Consider the following 17750-nt stretch of genomic DNA (forward strand, 5'->3'; position numbering starts at 1 on the left):
TTAGAGAGAGGCCTTTACATGGTCAACTCCACGTCCTCATGTTCCCGGCTGAGCCTGATTCGTTTAAGGTGCAATGTTGAGGGTTTTTTCAAAATGTTGAGAACAGATGCGATCGCTCTTGGCTTGTCCCAGCTGACCATACGCATGTGTTTTGGTCCTGCTCCAGATTTGCCAGCTTCTGGGCTTCCTTTTTAGCACCATATCAGAGATACTCCGTTTGGAGTTATCCCATGTCCGCTGATAACCATATTTGAACCGGCAGTTCACTCTAGAGTAGAGGTGGATGTTGTCGCTTTTGTCTCACTGATAGCCCGGAGGTGCATATTGCCTGGTTGGAGGTCTCCTGTTCCGCCCAGTGCCTCTGGCTGGTTGGGGGGACTAAATGTCCTTCTCACATTTGGAGAAAATTAAATTCATCATCAGGGGTTCAGTGGAGAGATTCTACCTGAGCTGGCAATTGTTTATTTCATTTTTTCTAAGATCTACACATTGTCAACTGATAGGGGGTTTAGGTATAGTGTTTAAGTTAATTACTTTTTTTTTGTTTGCAATATTTGCATTCTTGTGTTTTGTTGGTTGTTGTTAATATGTAAAACTTTTAATAAACATACTTTAAAAAAAAAAATGTTCTCTGATAACGTTTCTTCTGTGTTTACCCCATGACCTTTCAGTCTGTCTTTTTATCCTCATTGGCAAAGATGGCAGAAAACCAATTGGGTTGCTCAATTTATTTTTAACCTGATTACATCTACCATCTTGATCCAGACGAATATCCAGCTGAATAAACAATATTTGAACATAATAGCCACACAAAAATTACATTAACTTTAGTGGAACAATGCTAAACATACTCAAAACCAGCCATTGCATGTTAGAAATGCTGCCTAAACATTTTTTCCATGCATGCTGACCGTCCATTGTATAACATGATCAGAACCAAATGACAGATTGGTGAACTTGTATGAAACATCATCTTTTTCAAGCTGTGTTAATATACCCTTCGTAGCCTTAGGATCATAACGTTTGTGGCTTACTTTATTTGATCATGTTTCTCAGTTAACTTAGTCTTCAATAATGATAACTGATGTAGTAGAGCAATTTACCTTAGTTCAGCGAATTCAGTTAATTGTGTATTTATTTTGAAAGTCCGTGATGATGGGTGTACCTCCATCAGAAGAATTGAGAGAGATAGCAAACGCTTCGGTTTACTCCCTAGGCATTTCTTGTGTGTGTCGCTTCCCCCATACTCTTTCAGTTTTTCCTTATTAATGGAAATTATTTTACTACTTTCTAATTGGTTGTTGTTTGGTGAATATACAAGTTTTTTTAAATTTAGTGTACCCAATCATTTTTCCAATTAAGGGGCAATTTAGAGTGGCCAATCCACCTAGCTTGCACATCTTTGGGTTGCGGGGGCGAAACCCACGCAAACACTGGGAGAATGCAAACTCCACACGGACAGTGACCCAGAGCCGGGATCGAACCTGGGACCTCAGTGCCGTGAGGCCGCAGTGCTAAACCACTGCGCCACCGTGCTGCTCTACACAAGTATTTCTCTCCAATTCCTTTTCATACATTCTGTCTTATACCCAATTCCCATAATATTTCTATTGACTTTAGCACTGCTGTCTCACGGTGCCAAGGTCCCAAGTTTGATCCTGGCTCTGGGTTACTGCCCATGTGGAGTTTGCACATTCTCCCCGTGTTTGCGTGGGCTTTGCCCCCATAACCCAAAGATATGCAGGGTAGGTGGATTGGTCACGCTAAATTGCCCCTTAATTGGAAAAGAAAAATAATTGGGTACTCTAAATTTATTAAAAAATATATATATTTCTATTGACTTAAAACTGTTTTCCATTTACTGGATACCATTTTTAGAGGATGCACTAGATTGTACAATTGGATCAGAGTTTGAAAATCAGCCCTGATGGAATATGAGTTCCCTCTAAAATCCTTTTTTGAAATGTTGGGCAGTGTCCATTCAGTTTTAGTGTGCACACCACCAAATACCCTCTAATTCAGAATATACAATTAAATTGGCAATCTCACTGAGGGTAGCAAAAGGTTCATGTGGGAAATGAGGGGTGCGCTGGGGCTAGATTACCATTATGTTGCAGTACAGATGATTCAGGGTTGAGGCACATTGTTGGACTTTACCCACCTGCTGGTGGCCAGTATTGTTTCAAAAATTGGAAATGTTTCAACTTAGGAGCAAAAAAAAATGTTCCCCATGGTAATTTAAGAAGAAACGGTCCCATTTTCTTTTCATTTCATTTCATTCATTTCAAATGGTAGAAAATAACTTTAGAGCATCAACTTGTTCCCATAAATGCAAATTGTGTTGATGGATCTTCATTATTTAACACACTGTTGCTTCCTCATCCTACAAGATATTTCTGGAACAAAAGAAGATGCTGAAAACTGGTCTCAACATTGCTCAATTTAAACAGCACATCTCTCTGATCGAAGAGGAAACACACGAGTATTTTAAACGCTGGGGTGACGGTGGAGTTAAAAGTAAGTATTCAAATGTTTCATCACAATTGTGCACAAGGCTCCGAATGAACAATTTTGACTGATAACGATGTTTCATAAGATAAAAACTAATTACTGCAATTACAATCGCAGACCAGACCCCAACAGTGGCTGGGGTACTGGACCGAAACCCAAATATTTTGTTTAAATTTTGTAAGATTACAAGGAAAGGATACTTCGCCCCAGAAGTAATTGCACAAAGAAATAGGGGTATGATATATTAAAACAAACTTTATTACTATCATAGTATTAAAATCTTTAGCATCACATCTGAAAATAACTTACAATTACCCTTAAACAATACTGTGAATAAAATACCCTCAATTGCTATCTTTATTCCCACTTAAACAACAGGAAAATAAACTATCTCCGCTTTTAACCCACCTGAAATACCAATGGCACAGAGGAATACTTGCTCTGCAGTGTTATTATTTGAGAAAGAGATCTCTCGACCCTGCTTTACAGAAAATATTTATCTCCTGCCATAAATTGTGGTTGTATGTCTTTAAAAGCTATTGTAACTGGCTTGTTTCAGACCCCCCCTGTCCTCAGACAAGTCTACACTGCTTTAAAGACTTTGTCTCTTTTTAACTAAACTTCATGGAGCAAAACTTGACTTGTGGTCCCAGCTTCATCCAAAACAGAACTGAACTAAAAGTGTTTTCCCAAAAGGCCTGACGTCTTTGCTACACCCAGCAATGACATCATCTCACAAAGCTAAAAACCAATTAACTCCTCAGGAAATCCCCTTAATCAAAACAAAATTGCCTTAGCCTGAGCTTTTTACAATGGTTAATTGCACCTTGGCTCCCAAAAGCATTGTTGGCTTTCAACCTAAGAATCTTTTAAAGCATGTTTTCAGCAGTCAAACACGTGCTTACCCAGGCTTTTAACCCTTATTTCACCTAATACTTTTAATCCAATAATCCAAGCTGAAATTCCTGCATTCGTCACACTGCGAATGCTGAAATATGAAGCAAAAACAGAAAATGCTGGACAATCCCAGCAGGCCTGGTTGCATGTGTGGCGAGATAACAGCTAACGTTTCGAGTCTGGATTGTCAAAGATGTTACGGAACTTTGATTAAAATTTGAAGTCCATTGTTTATGGTGTAAAACAAATGCAATCATTGGTTTATAATTTGTCAAGGACTGAAAGGAACCAAGGCATAACCCACATACAGCTCAGTGGGTTAATGCAGCAGCAACACATGGCAGACAGCTTCACTTTTGTTTCCCGGTCTGTAAATTTCATGAATGGATTTTTATCTGGAAATTTATATTTCTGGTACTGTGCAATTTCCTGATATGTGATTCTGGCAATGCACGCGGAGTACAGAAATATTAATGAACTTTCTGACTTGTTATAATCTTCACTAAATATGAAGTTCCATAAACATGTATTTCTTCAAATCTTCAAAAGTTCATATATTACACAATTTACAAGTTTTATGTAAAGAAAACTCCCTAAACTTCAAAATGGTTGAGACTTTTTAAACTCAGTTTTCAACAATAATAAAACAGTGAATGACGAGAACAGAAATCTATTTCCAATCAACAAACTTTGCTTTCATTTCTAATCATTAACTAAGAATCCACAATCATGGTGCAGCTGATTGCACATCTTATCTGGCATTGTTAATAAATTGGGCACAAGTGAGAATAATTGCCTGAAATTAAAAAGATACATAAATTACATCAATTGCCTGTAATAAAGTGTTGAGAATTCAGTTAGTGTTGTGCTTGAAGTCGCAGTGGAAAAAGTAGTGAAAATCTGCAATCTTCCCAGCATGCAAACTTTGCATGTTCAGAACGCATTACTGGGCTTGAAGTGCTAACCAGCTGTTTAGAGGCAAAAATGTTCAGTTCAAGCTTCAACTTTTGAAACTATATGGCACCCTAAGGCCTTAAAAATCACAATCGACAATCCAATGGGCAAATATAATCAATTGTGTAAATATGTAATTTTTGAATTTTTATATTTTATTTTGGTAACTCAAATTTCACTTGCTAGAACAATGGTGCACAGAAAGCATTTTTACAAAAAGCCTTTTGCGTAACTCTGTTGGTTCATCAGTAAACAATGACAGCAAAATGATTACATACAGTAATCATTTACATACAGTGCTCTCATGTAAAATGTTGATTTATGAGATTTCATATTAGAAATGTTTGCATAGGCAATTGATAATGATTGATATAGATCTTCCAGGAAGTGAGATTTGTGGACATCTGATGTGTGCCCTATGCAAGATCTTTACTGCATATATAAATATGCACAACCAACACATTTGCCTGCCTATTTAGTGTCACACCAGAAAAAACAAAGAAAACGGGGCACGATTTAATGGAAATGAAACAGTCCCACGTCGAGCCAGGTGTTTCCTAGTGCTTGCAGCGCTGAGAAAAATCCTGCTTTAAATGGAACTCTGCATCGTTCTGGGGCCTTGACGAGGAACGCTCCATCGAGGCCGCACTCAGTCCCATTTCCTTGGATTTTCACCAACGTGACCCCCGGACCCCACTCAACACCCCAACTTACCTTTTGGGGGGGGGGGGTCCTTGAGCACCCTCCCCCGCCCAATCCCTGGCAGGGGCAAAATGCCATCATGGCAGTGCCCCAGCCATCCTGACAGTGGGTGGTACCCTGATGGCACTCGGGTGCCAGCTGGCATGACCAGTGCTAGGTTGCCACACTGCCCCAGAGGCTGACCACCCAGGAGCCTCCGATCGCCTGGGAAACCCAAGTGCTGTTCCTTCTGGCTGGGGTCTCCTCGGCAAGGGGATTCAATCCCGGGCACTGGTTAGATGCAGCGAGTGCATATTGAAGTGTGCCTAACTGCACGTTTTAATATGCGCACGCTTTAATATGCAAATTTAGCCCCCTCCCATTGTAGGCAGGGTCCAGATTGTGATGTTTCGTGAGATCCTGTTAGATCTCGTGAGGCGTGGCGAGCCGGGTATACCTCACGAGAGGCCACTGACGACATTTACTGGCTGTGCCACATCCCGAGTCAGGCACAACCCGGCTGTTAGATTTCACCCCAAGGCTTTCATTTGACATTTGAACCTAAACGTTGCTAACCCCTGAGTGAATTTAGTAAATTCAAGAGCAGTTAAATTCTGACTTCGCCCAGTGATGTGGTTGATTCTTAACTACTCTCTGCAAAAGTGAAGCAAGCAATTCAGTACAAGGGTAATTAAAAATGGACAACAGACTTGCTAGCAACATACACATCCCTTGAAGAATAAAGGAAAAAAACATTCTGACCTTTAAGGGACAAGGTTTCACTTTAGCAGTAGAATAAAGAATGTTGTATGAATTATGTAGCCTAACATGATCCTTATATTGCTCAACAAGCAACTTTGCATATGTAATATCACAAAATATCTGTCCATAATCAGTCCCTGTTGCTTTGAGGACAATTTAGTGCTGTGGAGATTTCCCTTGTATGTATTGGATATTTTACTTCATCATAAAGCACTAAAATTTAATTAAACAATGACATTTAAAAAAAAAAAAAAATCCAGCTAGAATATCTGTAGGGTTTTTGGTGCTTTACGTGGAAGAAGGCGTCCTCTGATTTAATTTGTATTGCTTCTTTGCCATAACTCATCTTTCACAGTGATTTCCTGCCAGCCTAGCAACTTGAACCCCACTGAAGAGCAGGAGAGTAATGACAAATATCAAAGTTTAAATATTATCTTGCGAAGAGCAGGTTGAATTAGATGCAAATAGTTTTAGGAATTCACCTTAACAAAATTAATGAATACCTACCTGCTCCTGCATCTAAGTATTAAGATATTCTTTTTTTTTTAAAATAATTTTTATTGGAATTTTTTACAGAAAATATAACAACAATGAAAAGCAACAATAAAACACCATAATAACTAACACCCCCAAGACCGTATAAACGCATGTATCACACCACCCCCCCCCAAACCCAGTAAACAACAAGAGAACGTAAAAATAAATTAAAATTAAATAAGCAAACATAGTCAACGTTCCCCCCCCCCCCCCCCCCCCCCGGGTTGCTGCTGCTGCTGAACCAGTACCCTATCGTTGAGTCAGAAAGTCGAGGAAAGGTTGCCACCGCCTAAAGAACCCTTGTACTGATCCTCTCGGGGCGAATTTGACCTTCTCTAGCTTAATAAACCCGCCATATCATTGATCCAGGTCTCCACGCTTTGGGGCCTCGCATCCTTCCACTGTAGCAAAATCCTCCGCGGGGTTACTAGGGACGCAAAGGCCAGCACACCGGCCTCTTTCGCCTCCTGCACTCCCGGCTCCACCCCAACCCCAAAAATCGCGAGTCCCCAGCCTGGCTTGACCCTGGATCCTACCACCCTCGACACCGTCCTCGCCACCCCCTTCCAGAACTCCTCCAGTGCTGGGCATGCCCAGAACATATGGGCATGGTTCGCTGGACTCCCCGAACACCTGACACACCTGTCTTCGCCCCCAAAGAACTTACTCATCCTAGACCCGGACATGTGGGCCCGGTGCAGCACCTTGAATTGGATGAGGCTAAGCCGCGCACATGAGGAGGAAGAGTTAACCCTCTCCAGGGCATCAGCCCATGTCCCATCTTCGATCTGTTCCCCCAGTTCCCCCTCCCACTTAGCTTTCAGCTCCTCTACTGACGCCTCCTCCACCTCCTGCATTACCTAGGAGATATCAGATATCTTCCCCATCCCGACCCAGGCCCCCGAAAGCACCCTGTCACTCACCCCCCTCGCGGGAAGCGAAGGGAATCGCTCCACCTGCCGCCTAGCAAACGCCTTTACCTGAACATGTTCCCCGGGGGGAGCCCAAATTTCTCCTCCAACTCCCCCAGGCTCGCAAACCTCCCATCAATGAACAGGTCCCTCAGCTGTCTGATGCCCGCTCTGTGCCAACCCTGGAACCCCCCATCAATGTTCCCCGGGAAGAACCGATGGTTCCCCCCTATGTCACCTCCACTGCCCCCAAATCTTGAGGGTAGCCGCCACCACCGGACTCGTGGTATACCTTGTAGGAGGGAGCGGCCATGGCGCTGTTACCAGGGTCCCCAGGCTTGTATCTCCACAGGACGCCCTCTCCATCCGTTTCCATGCTGCCCCCTCCATCACCCACTTGCGCACCATCGACACATTGGCCGCCCAATAATACCCCGAGAGATTGGGTAACGCCAACCCCCCACCATCTCTACCCCGCTCCAAGAAGATCCTCTTCACCCTCGGGGTCCCATCCGCCCAAACAAAGCTCATGATGCTGCTAGTCACCCTCCTAAAAAAGGCCCTAGGGATAAAGATGGGCAAACACTGAAAGAGGAACAAGAACCTCGGGAGAACAGTCATTTTGACGGACTGCACTCTACCCGCCAGCGATAGCAGCACCATGTCCCACCTTTTGAATTCCTCCTCCATCTGCTCCACAAGCCTGGTAAAATTAATCTTATGGAGAGTCCCCCAACTCCTGGCCACCTGCACCCCCAGGTATCTGAAACTCTTCACTGCCCTCTTAAACGGGAGCCTCCCAATTCCCCCCTCCTAATCACCCGGTTGTACTACAAATACCTCACTCTTGCTTAGATTTAACTTATAGCCCGAGAAGCTCCCAAACTCAGCCAACAGCTCCATCACCCCCGGCATTCCCCCCTCTGAGTCCGCCACATGCAACAGCAGGTCGTCCGCATACAGCAATACCCTATGTTGTATTAAGATATTCTAAGCAACAACTTTTTAATTGACAATAACGGAAATCTGTTATGCATTTGTGACTGATTTTACTACGGATGATATAAATTGTAGGGTCCCTGCATGTCTCAATGCAGCTGATAGTTAATTGTATTTAATTTAAATGCTAGGATTCAATGGGATGCTATTTAAAGTGTTAACTATAATGCTTTTGATATTTTCTTGTGGTTGGTACACTGCTGATCCTGTTAGATGAAGGTAGTAGTTAAAATTGCCGGCATTTAGGTAAAGATTTCAACTGCCTTTCACCATGGGAAGTATTAATTCCAGAAAAACTGAATGTGTTTTCACTTAATACTGGATATGTAATATCCTTGCATAAAAGTTCAAAATACATTTCATTATTTAATGTCCCTTTAATTTAACTGCTTTCCAATTTGTTCATTTTTAGATTTGTTTGAGGCATTATCTGAACTGATAATTTTAACAGCCAGCCATTGCTTACATGGTAAAGAGATCAGGAACCTGCTCAACGAGAAGGTTGCACAGCTCTATGCTGACCTTGATGGTGGATTTACACATGCTGCCTGGCTTCTTCCTGGCTGGTTACCGCTACCTAGTTTTAGGTAATGAATAATGGGCAAAGTGGCAAATCATGTGACTCGGTCAACACCTGGATCAAGTAGAATAATTCTTTGGATGGGAACTGTTGAGAAAAATCATTTTGAATTTCCATGTTTTTGATATTAATGTTCCTTGTGCATATTATGTGTGTTTGGAATCTACTACTCCTGTTTTAAAATTATTTATACTAATGAATCTCGTGTAGCTGGTTTAGCTCACCAAGCTAAATCGCTGGCTTTTCAAGCAGACCAAGCAGGCCAGCAGCACGGTTCGATTCCCATACCAGCCTCCCCGGACAGGCGCTGGAATGTGGCGACTAGGGGCTTTTCACAGTAACTTCATTGAAGCCTACTCGTGACAATAAGCGATTTTCATTTCGTATTCTTTATGACGAATCAAAGAAATATGCTGTTTTATAAGAACAAAAGATTACACACTGCAGAGTATAATCAGTGATAGTGAAGGAATGGTGATATATTTCCAAGTCAGGATGGTGAGTGACTTGGAGGGGAACTTGCAGGTACTGGTGTTCCCAGGTATTTTCCACACTAGTCATTCTAGGTGATAGAGGTTGCTGATTTGGAAGATCCTGTTGAAGGAGGCTTGGCGAGTTGCTTTTGTGCTTGTGTCTTGTAGATGGTACATACTGCTGCTACTGTGTGTTGGTGCTGTAGGGAGTGGATGTTAAAGATTGGGGAGGGGGGGGGGGGGGAGGGTGTTAATCACGAATGCTGCTTGTCCTGGATGGTCTTGAGCATGTCTGTGTGGAGTTTGCACTTTCTCCCCGTGTTTGCATGGGTTTCCTCCGGGTGCTCCGGTTTCCTCCCACAGTCCAAAGATGTGCAGGTTAGATGGATTGCCCATGCAAAAATTGCCCCTTGATGTTGCACATTGGTGTATGACTTCCCATGATGTTCTCTGTCAATGTCCTCCTAATTTGTGTGCTCTTGTCAAATAATTTAAAGCTGTCTTTGTAAATATATTTTGTCTACATCTTTACATTCTCTTCAGTTATTAAAACTTCTCTCTTTACTCGTGGATAGGCGGAGGGATAAAGCACACCGAGAAATCAAGAATATCTTCTATAAGGTGATCCAGAAACGGAGGGAGTCAGTTGAGAAGGAGAATGACATATTGCAGACCTTATTGGATGCAACTTACAAGTAAGAGCTTTGAATACCTATGCTTTCAAAATTTCACCGTATATATAAGTGATCAAGGAGATAATGTATACTTTCATGGGAAATGGGTGTCACTGGCTAGGTCAGCGTTTATTGTCCTGAAGGTGATGGCGAGCCGTCACCTTAAACCCCTGCAGTCCATATGGTGTAGGTACACCCACTATGCTGCTAGGGAGGGAATCCAGAATTTTAACCCAGTAACGGAGAAGAATCGGCGATCTATTTACAAGTCAGGATGGTGAGTGGTCTGGCTTGGAGGGGAACTTGCAGGTGGTGGCGTTCCCAGGGTACCTGCTGCTCTTATCCTTCTTGGTGGAGAATTCTTGTACATTTCCAATAAGTTGCATTAAACGAAACAAATTTTGCACCTAATCTTTTATTATTGAGACGGGAAGCTGAAAATATTGAAACTCTAATTTAAATCCGAAATGCTATTCTCGTCCTGAATTAAGGAAATTTTGTTTCTGTTTGATGTACACTTACCCCAATATCTCGGCTGGGATCAAGACAAAGGTGCATATAAATTTTTTAAAGGCTAGACTTATTTCTAAAGAGATGAAAATAATAGGTCCTGACAAATAAACACATTCTCAAATTAGTTGCAAAGAACAGTGCTGTTTGTGTTGGAAAATAAGAGCAGGATATGTAAACGCAATGCTACATTTCTTAACCACTGTATTGGTGCAGTCTAGATTTTTGTTGCTTTCCTCCCATGTTAAAACCAGTGAATGTGTTTTTGTACTGTTTGTAGCCTTTAAGGATAATCTTTCAGAAGAGAATTAGATAGATACTTTGAAAATAATTTGGAGAGCTATAGAGTAGAAGTTGGGACTTGGGATTGATTACCCCACTCTTCAGGCACAATGAGCTGAAATGCCTCTTTCTGCTCTTCTATTATCTGGAAAGCAGCAGCTTTGCAGTTTTTCTTTTCTTGATGACAAACATGCTTTATATTTGTCATTTCATGCTGTAGTACTTCAGTTCACTTTGCTGTATTTTTTCCAGGGACGGTATCCCTCTGACTGACGATGAAATTGCAGGTTTGCTTATCGGTCTGCTGTTGGCAGGGCAACATACCTCCTCCACCACCAGTGCTTGGATGGGATTTTTTCTGTCCAAAGACAAAGAACTGCAGGAACGTTGCTATGCAGAACAGAAAGCTGTGTGTGGGGAGGATCTGCCACCTCTGCACTATGATCAGGTACATGCCTAACCTAAACTGCAGAAAGTAGAAAAGTTTGTAAAGCTTTGATTGTTGAGCAGTTAAACCGAGTTATTGGGCACTTTCTCATTCATGTTACAATGTGAGAAATTCCGTGGATTGAATAGAATTTGTGCTGGAGCTGAGGGAAAAGCCCATCACACCAGAGTGGATCCACAGCTTCTGACGTTCATCCATTTTTAAGTAACATGAACATTGGCATATCTTAAGGATCCCTGATCAAGCTTGGCTGGTTGCTCCTTTCATGGGATGGTTTCACATATTTTATTCATCCGTTTTCCCATTTAAAATAGTTTCTGTGCCCCTGAAAGTGAAGGATGGAACAAATGTAGCTTTTTTTAGTAGTCAGTGTCTTTGAGATTTGCATTGTGCCCAACGCACAGATATTTTCAGAGTAATGGCTGCCTAATCTTTATAGCAAATTTCCTTAAGCTTGGAGCACTGCTGTCTTTTGATTTCTACCTTAGTGCCAATATGACTGGTGAATTCTGAAACTTTTTTACGCTTATGAACTTGGTGAGAGAAATTCATGACCCATAACAGTACGTTATCTTTTGTTTAATCGTCCTTTGAATAAGTTTTTAAAAAAATCATTCATGGGGTGTGGGCATTGCTGGCTAGGCCAGTATTTGTTGCCCATACCTAATTTTCCTGAAGAAGATAGTGGTGAGCTGCCTTCTTGAACCGCTGCAGTCCATGTAGTGTAGGTATTCCCACAGTGTTGTTAGGGAGGGAGTTCCAGGATTTTGACCCAGCAGCAATGAAGGAACACAGACATATTTCCAAATCAGGATGGTGTGTGGCTTGGAGAGGACCAGATGGTGGTGTTCCCATTCTTGAGTGATTATTTTGAATAGGTGTTAATTCTAGTAGCTGCAGTATATAGGAGCTGGTAGACCTAGTGTGATCCAAGGCAACCACAGTTTCAGTAAGTTTTTGCAGTTTAAGGAACTTTGACTCTAAGCTAGAGGCTGAGCTTCTGACACTGCATTGCATCAGGACAGGGGGAACCACCTGAACACTTTGTTCCTGAAGGCAATCGCACCTTTTGGACTCGGGTCCTCTGATTTGGCCGTAGTCAGGGACAGGATGTTATGATTGCCAGTGAGGCAAGTATGGGGATAGAGAAGGTTGAAATGGAGGTGCCCTAGCCCTTACTATTGTCCAACAGGTTTGAGGTTTTTGCAGCTTGTGTGGAAAAGTACAGGAGCTGTAGGGTGGATGAGTGAACTCACTGCGGCATCATGGTAAAGAGAGCCATTCAAGTTGGTCAGCAAATAGAAATGTAGTGATAGTAGTGGACATTATAATCAGGGAAATATACGCAGATCACTGCAGCCAAGAGTGAGAGTCTAGAAGCTGTGTTGTCTGCCCGGTGTCATCTACCTGGGGCTGGAGAAGAACTTGTACTGGGAGTGGGATGATCTAGTTGTTGTGGCCATAGGGATACCAATGACATAGATAGGACTAAGAAAGAGGTTAATCTTGGGGATTCTGAGCATCCAGGGGCTAAATTAAAAAAGCAGAGATACAAAGGTAATAATCACTAGAATACTTTCTGAACCACCAACTAATTGGCATAAGGTAGATAAGATGATAATTGAATGGGTGGCTCAAAGATTGGTTTTAGGTGATATTGGCTTTGACTCTTGGGGCACTTGCTGCAGTATTGGCAAGGTCAGAGCTGTACCATTGGGACAGTCTTCAGCTGAATTGTTCTAGGACCAGTATTCTGGCGAGTCAAATAGGTAGAGCAGTAGAGAGGGATTTAGTCTGTGTCGAGAGAGAAAAGGTTCACGTGAAGTGACATGGTAAATTAACAAGAAATGATAAGGCAATAGAGTATGGTAGCAACACAGGTCATGATAACTAGCATGTGATAGGAAGGGCAGAGTGTATAAACTTAAGAATGCACCTTCAGGACAGAGATGGGAAGAATGGTAAAAAGACAGAATTAAATGTTCATACAAAAACATATGCATTGATAGGTCATACATATTTATTTCTATTCGTGCTGATAGCTATTTCAGAGATATGGTTGCAAGGTGACCAAAGCAAATACAAGGAAATTTGACATTTTGGGAAGGATGGAAATTAGGAAATGGTGGTGGTGCAAGTTCTGTTAATTAAGGGTGGCGTTTGTACAATAGTGAGAGATGACCTTCGTTCAGAAGATCATGATGAGGCTAGCATAAGTACAATAGTGAGCGATGATATCAGTTCAGAAGATCAAGCACAGGGGCTGGTTTAGCACAGTGGGCTAAACTGCTGACTTGTAATGGAGAACAATGTCAGCAGCATGGGTTCATTTCCCGTACCGGCCTCCCCAAACAGGCGCCGGAATGTGGCGACTAGGGGCTTTTCACAGTAACTTCATTGAAACCTACTTGTGACAATAAGCGATTATTATTACGTATAATCAATTTGGGAAGAGATGAGACCTAGTAAAATGTACCAAGTCACTTGTGGGAGTAGTTCACAGCCCCCCCCCCCCCCCACCAGCAGTGGCTACACTGTAGGCAGAGCACATAGCATGAACTAATGGGGACGTGTAAGAAAGGTACTGCAATAATCATTGGTACTTTTAATCTTCATGTAGATTGGAAGAATCAGATTGGCTAAGGTAGCCTGGAAGATGAGTTCATACACTGTAATGACACCTGGGGCTAGTGCGTGGTCGATTCCAGGCTCACAGGCCCTGGAGTCCCAACACAAGTGAACTAACCATAATTCATATAAAATTCCTGAAATCCTTGACCTTTTGCTGCTCTATGATTTACAGTCACCAGGTTTGTAAGTTGAAACACAATTGCTGTTTATATACAACAAACCAAGGTGACATATGCAGTAATTACTAAAATAACTGTAAGCTAACCTACTAGCCCCCCCCCCCCCCCCCCCCCCCCCCTCCGAACCATCTCACCCACTACCCATGCATACACAAGGCAAACAAACAGAGGGGTGGAAAGGGGTGAAAATAATGAGAAATAAAAAGAAAGATGAGTCGCTGCCTTCAATGTTGGATTCTTTGTAGCAGGCTGTCCCCCCAGTACGCTGACTATCAAAGCCACCGGCGTACTGTTGGTGATGAACTTCCAGCAGAAACATATATTCGGTACTCACAGCATTAGGATTTCTTCTGGAGAGTCACTTTAGTTTTTTTAATTAAACTGGGCTTTCAGCTCCAGGTTTACATCTCTTCCTGTACATAAAACATATAGTGCAGAAGGAGGCTATTTGGCCCATCGAGTCTGCACCGACCCACTTAAGCCCTCACTTCCACCCTATCCCCATAACCCTTTTTGGTCACTAAGGGCAATTTATCATGGCCAATCCACCTAACCTGCATGTCTTTGGACTGTGGGATGAGATCGGAGCACCCGGAGGAAACCCACGCAGACACAGGGAGAACGTGCAGAGTCCGCACAGACAGTGACCCAGTGGGGAATCAAACCTGGAACACTGGATCTATGAAGCCATAGAGCTAGCCATTTGTGCTACCGTGCTGGCAGAGACATTTTGATTTTGCATCAGCCCTTTTTTTCCAGCTGGTGGACTAATTACTTTTCTGCAGTCTGAGGAAAACCATGCCCAGAATTGTTAGAGCAGGAGAAGAGCCCTGAAACTGAAGTTTTAGAGATAATTTATCGTATTAGAGAGGCCCCTTCCATCCACTGAACTCAAAACAAAACTGAAACAATCCAATCTTACCCTGGGGGTGAGAGAATCATTTCAGAGAAGTGAACCAATCACCACCGGGTAGCAGCAAAACCCAGCATTTTGAGCCAGCTCATTGGCCGCCATGCCAAGTCCACCAATCTGAGTCATCACCGATATCAGTCAAGTCGTTCTGGAATCTGCTTGTTTGAATTAAAAGTAGCACAGCCCTCTGGAATCAGCTGGTTCGAATTATCGGCAGCTTTGGCTTAGAGTCACAGGTCAATCCTCAGTTTAAACCAGCCCAGGCTTCTGCTCGAATTAAAGGCAAAGTCTGCATTAAAGGCACAGGCCCATTAAAATGTCTAGGGATAAAAATTGTAATATGAAATGAAAATTGCTTATTGTCACAAGTAGCTTCAAATGAAGTTACTGTGAAAAGCCCCTAGTCGCCACATTCCGGCACCTGTTCGTGGAGGCTGATACGGGAATTGAACCGTGCTGCGGGCCTGCCTTGAAAGCCAGCGATTTAGCCCTGTGCTAAACAGCCCCAATAGCAAAAATAAATTAAATAAAGACAGGAGAAAACAGGGAACAAAGAGTTTAAACAGGAGGATCCTTACAAGACTATTTGGGATAATTGTTTAGAGCTGTAATCTATAATACCAACCACAGACTATTCAGATCTGGTAATGTGCAGTGAGACAAGGTTCATCAATGATCCCTCATTGTAGAAGAGCCTGTAGGCAACAGTGTTCATAACATGATCGAATTTCACATTCAGTTTGAGGGTGAGAAATGTGGATCTAAGATTTGTGGCTTAATAAAGGCAATTACAAGTGTATGAGGACAGAGCCGCTTAAAGTGAACAGGGAAAATAGGTGAAAAGATAGGAGAGTAGAGAATCAGTGGCAGACATTTGAGGAAGTATTTCATAATTCTGTAGTGCTGCCACATCCAGTCATAAATGGTGGTGGACAATGAAACCACTAACTGGCAGAGGAGGTTCCACAAATATTTGCACCCTCAATGATGGAGGAGCCCAGCACATCAGTGTAAAAGACCAGGTTGAAGCATTTGCAAAAATCTTCAGCCAGAAGTGCCAAGTGGATGATATATCTCTGCCCTCTACTGCGGTTGCAGCATCCACAGATGCCAGTCTTCAACCAATTTGAAATGGCTAAAGGCACAGGCTACTGGAAAGGCTATTAACCCTGACAACATTTCAGCAATAGTACTGAGGCTTTGCGCTCCAAAGCTTGCTGCGCTGTTAACCAAGCTGTTCCAGTACAGCTACAACGCAGGCATCTGCCCCGGTTGCTGCTGTCCACAAAAAGGACAAATCCAACTCTGCCATTTACTGCCCCATCAGTCTACTCTCAATCATCAGTTAAATGATGTAAGGGGTCATCGGCAATGCTATCAAATAGCACTTGCTCAGAAACAACCTGCTCACTGACTCTCAGTTTGGTTCTGTCTCTCAGTTTGGTTCTGTCAGGGCCACTCGGCTCTTGATCCCATCACAACTTTAGTCCAAACATGGACAAAAAGCTGAACCCGAGGTGAATCAGCTCTCAAGGAGTCCGAGCTCGATGAGAATCGGGGAAACTCTCCACTGGTTGGAGTCATACCGAGCACAAAGGAAGATGGATGTGATTGTTGGAGGTCAACAATCTCACTCCCAGGACATCACTGCAGATGTCCCTCGGTATGTCTGAGACCCAATCATCATCAACTGCTTTATCACTGACCTTCCCTCCTTCATAAGATCCAAAGTGGGGATGTTCACTGATGATAATGTTCAACCCCATTCATGTCTCCTCGGATACGGAAGCAGTCCGTGTCCATATTCGGCAAAACCTGATCAGTATTCGGGTTTGGGCTACTTCGATTTGTGCCAGGCACTGACCATCGCCAACAAAGAATCTAACCATCTCCTTTTGATTTTCAATGGTATTACCATTGCTGAATCCCCCACTATCAACATCTTGGGGGTTATCATTGACTAGAATCTGAACTGGATTACCATGTAAATCCTGTGGCTAAAGAGGTGAGAGGCTGGGAATTCTGCAGAGAGTAACTCCGTACCTGACTCCCCAAAGCCTGTCGACCATCTACAAGGCACAAGTCAGGAGTGTGATGGAATACTCCCCACATTGCCTGGATGAATGCAGCTCTAACAACATTCAAGAAGCTTGACACCATCCAGGACAAAGCAGCACCCCATCCACCACATCCAACGTTCACTTCCTACACAACCAAGGCATAGTGGCCATAGTGTGTACTATCTACAAAATACACAGTAAGAAGTCTTGCAACACCACAAGTCTTCCCACTTTGGGAGATATTTAAAAAAAAAAAAACAAGAATACTTGAAAATCAAGAGGTAAAAAGGGTGGGAAGAACCTTTTAAAAATAAATAAATAAATTAATAATAATAAATAAATTTAGAGTACCCAATTTTTTTTTTCCAATTGAGGAGTAATTTAGCATGGCCAATCCACCTACCCTGCACATCTTTGGGTTGTGGGGAGTGAGACCGACGCAGACAATGGGAGAATGTACAAACTCCACCCAGACGGTGACCCGGGGTTGGGATCGAATCCGGGTCCTCGGTGCCATGGGGCAGCAGTGCTAACCATTGCCTCACCATGCCAACCTCGGGTGGGAAGAACTTAAAGGAAGCAGTAGGGAAAAGTAAATGGTAGAACTCTTGCAATGACTTGCTGTCAAATCCCCTTGGCTTTATTCCTTGCATGCTGACCTAGGATCTTAAAATAATTGGTTACAGAGATAGTAGATTATGAGATCTTCTACATTCATTGTATTCTGCAAAGGTCCCAGCAGGTTGGA

General features: G+C 42.8%; 1 protein-coding gene across 2 annotated transcripts in view; it reads left to right on the plus strand.

Moving 5' to 3' along the window:
• The window catches only part of LOC119966369 (lanosterol 14-alpha demethylase), a 50510-nt gene that overhangs the window by 15826 nt on the left and 16934 nt on the right, over positions 1 to 17750 (plus strand). For both annotated transcript variants that reach the window (XM_038797915.1, XM_038797916.1), the window contains exons 4-7: positions 2391 to 2517; positions 8665 to 8839; positions 9881 to 10000; positions 11024 to 11219. In XM_038797915.1, the coding sequence (XP_038653843.1) occupies positions 2391 to 2517; positions 8665 to 8839; positions 9881 to 10000; positions 11024 to 11219 (618 nt within the window). The remainder of the gene's footprint in view (positions 1 to 2390; positions 2518 to 8664; positions 8840 to 9880; positions 10001 to 11023; positions 11220 to 17750) is intronic.

This window comes from Scyliorhinus canicula, chromosome 5 (genome assembly GCF_902713615.1).
Source record: "Scyliorhinus canicula chromosome 5, sScyCan1.1, whole genome shotgun sequence".
In the NCBI taxonomy this organism is placed as follows: Eukaryota; Metazoa; Chordata; class Chondrichthyes; order Carcharhiniformes; family Scyliorhinidae; genus Scyliorhinus; species Scyliorhinus canicula.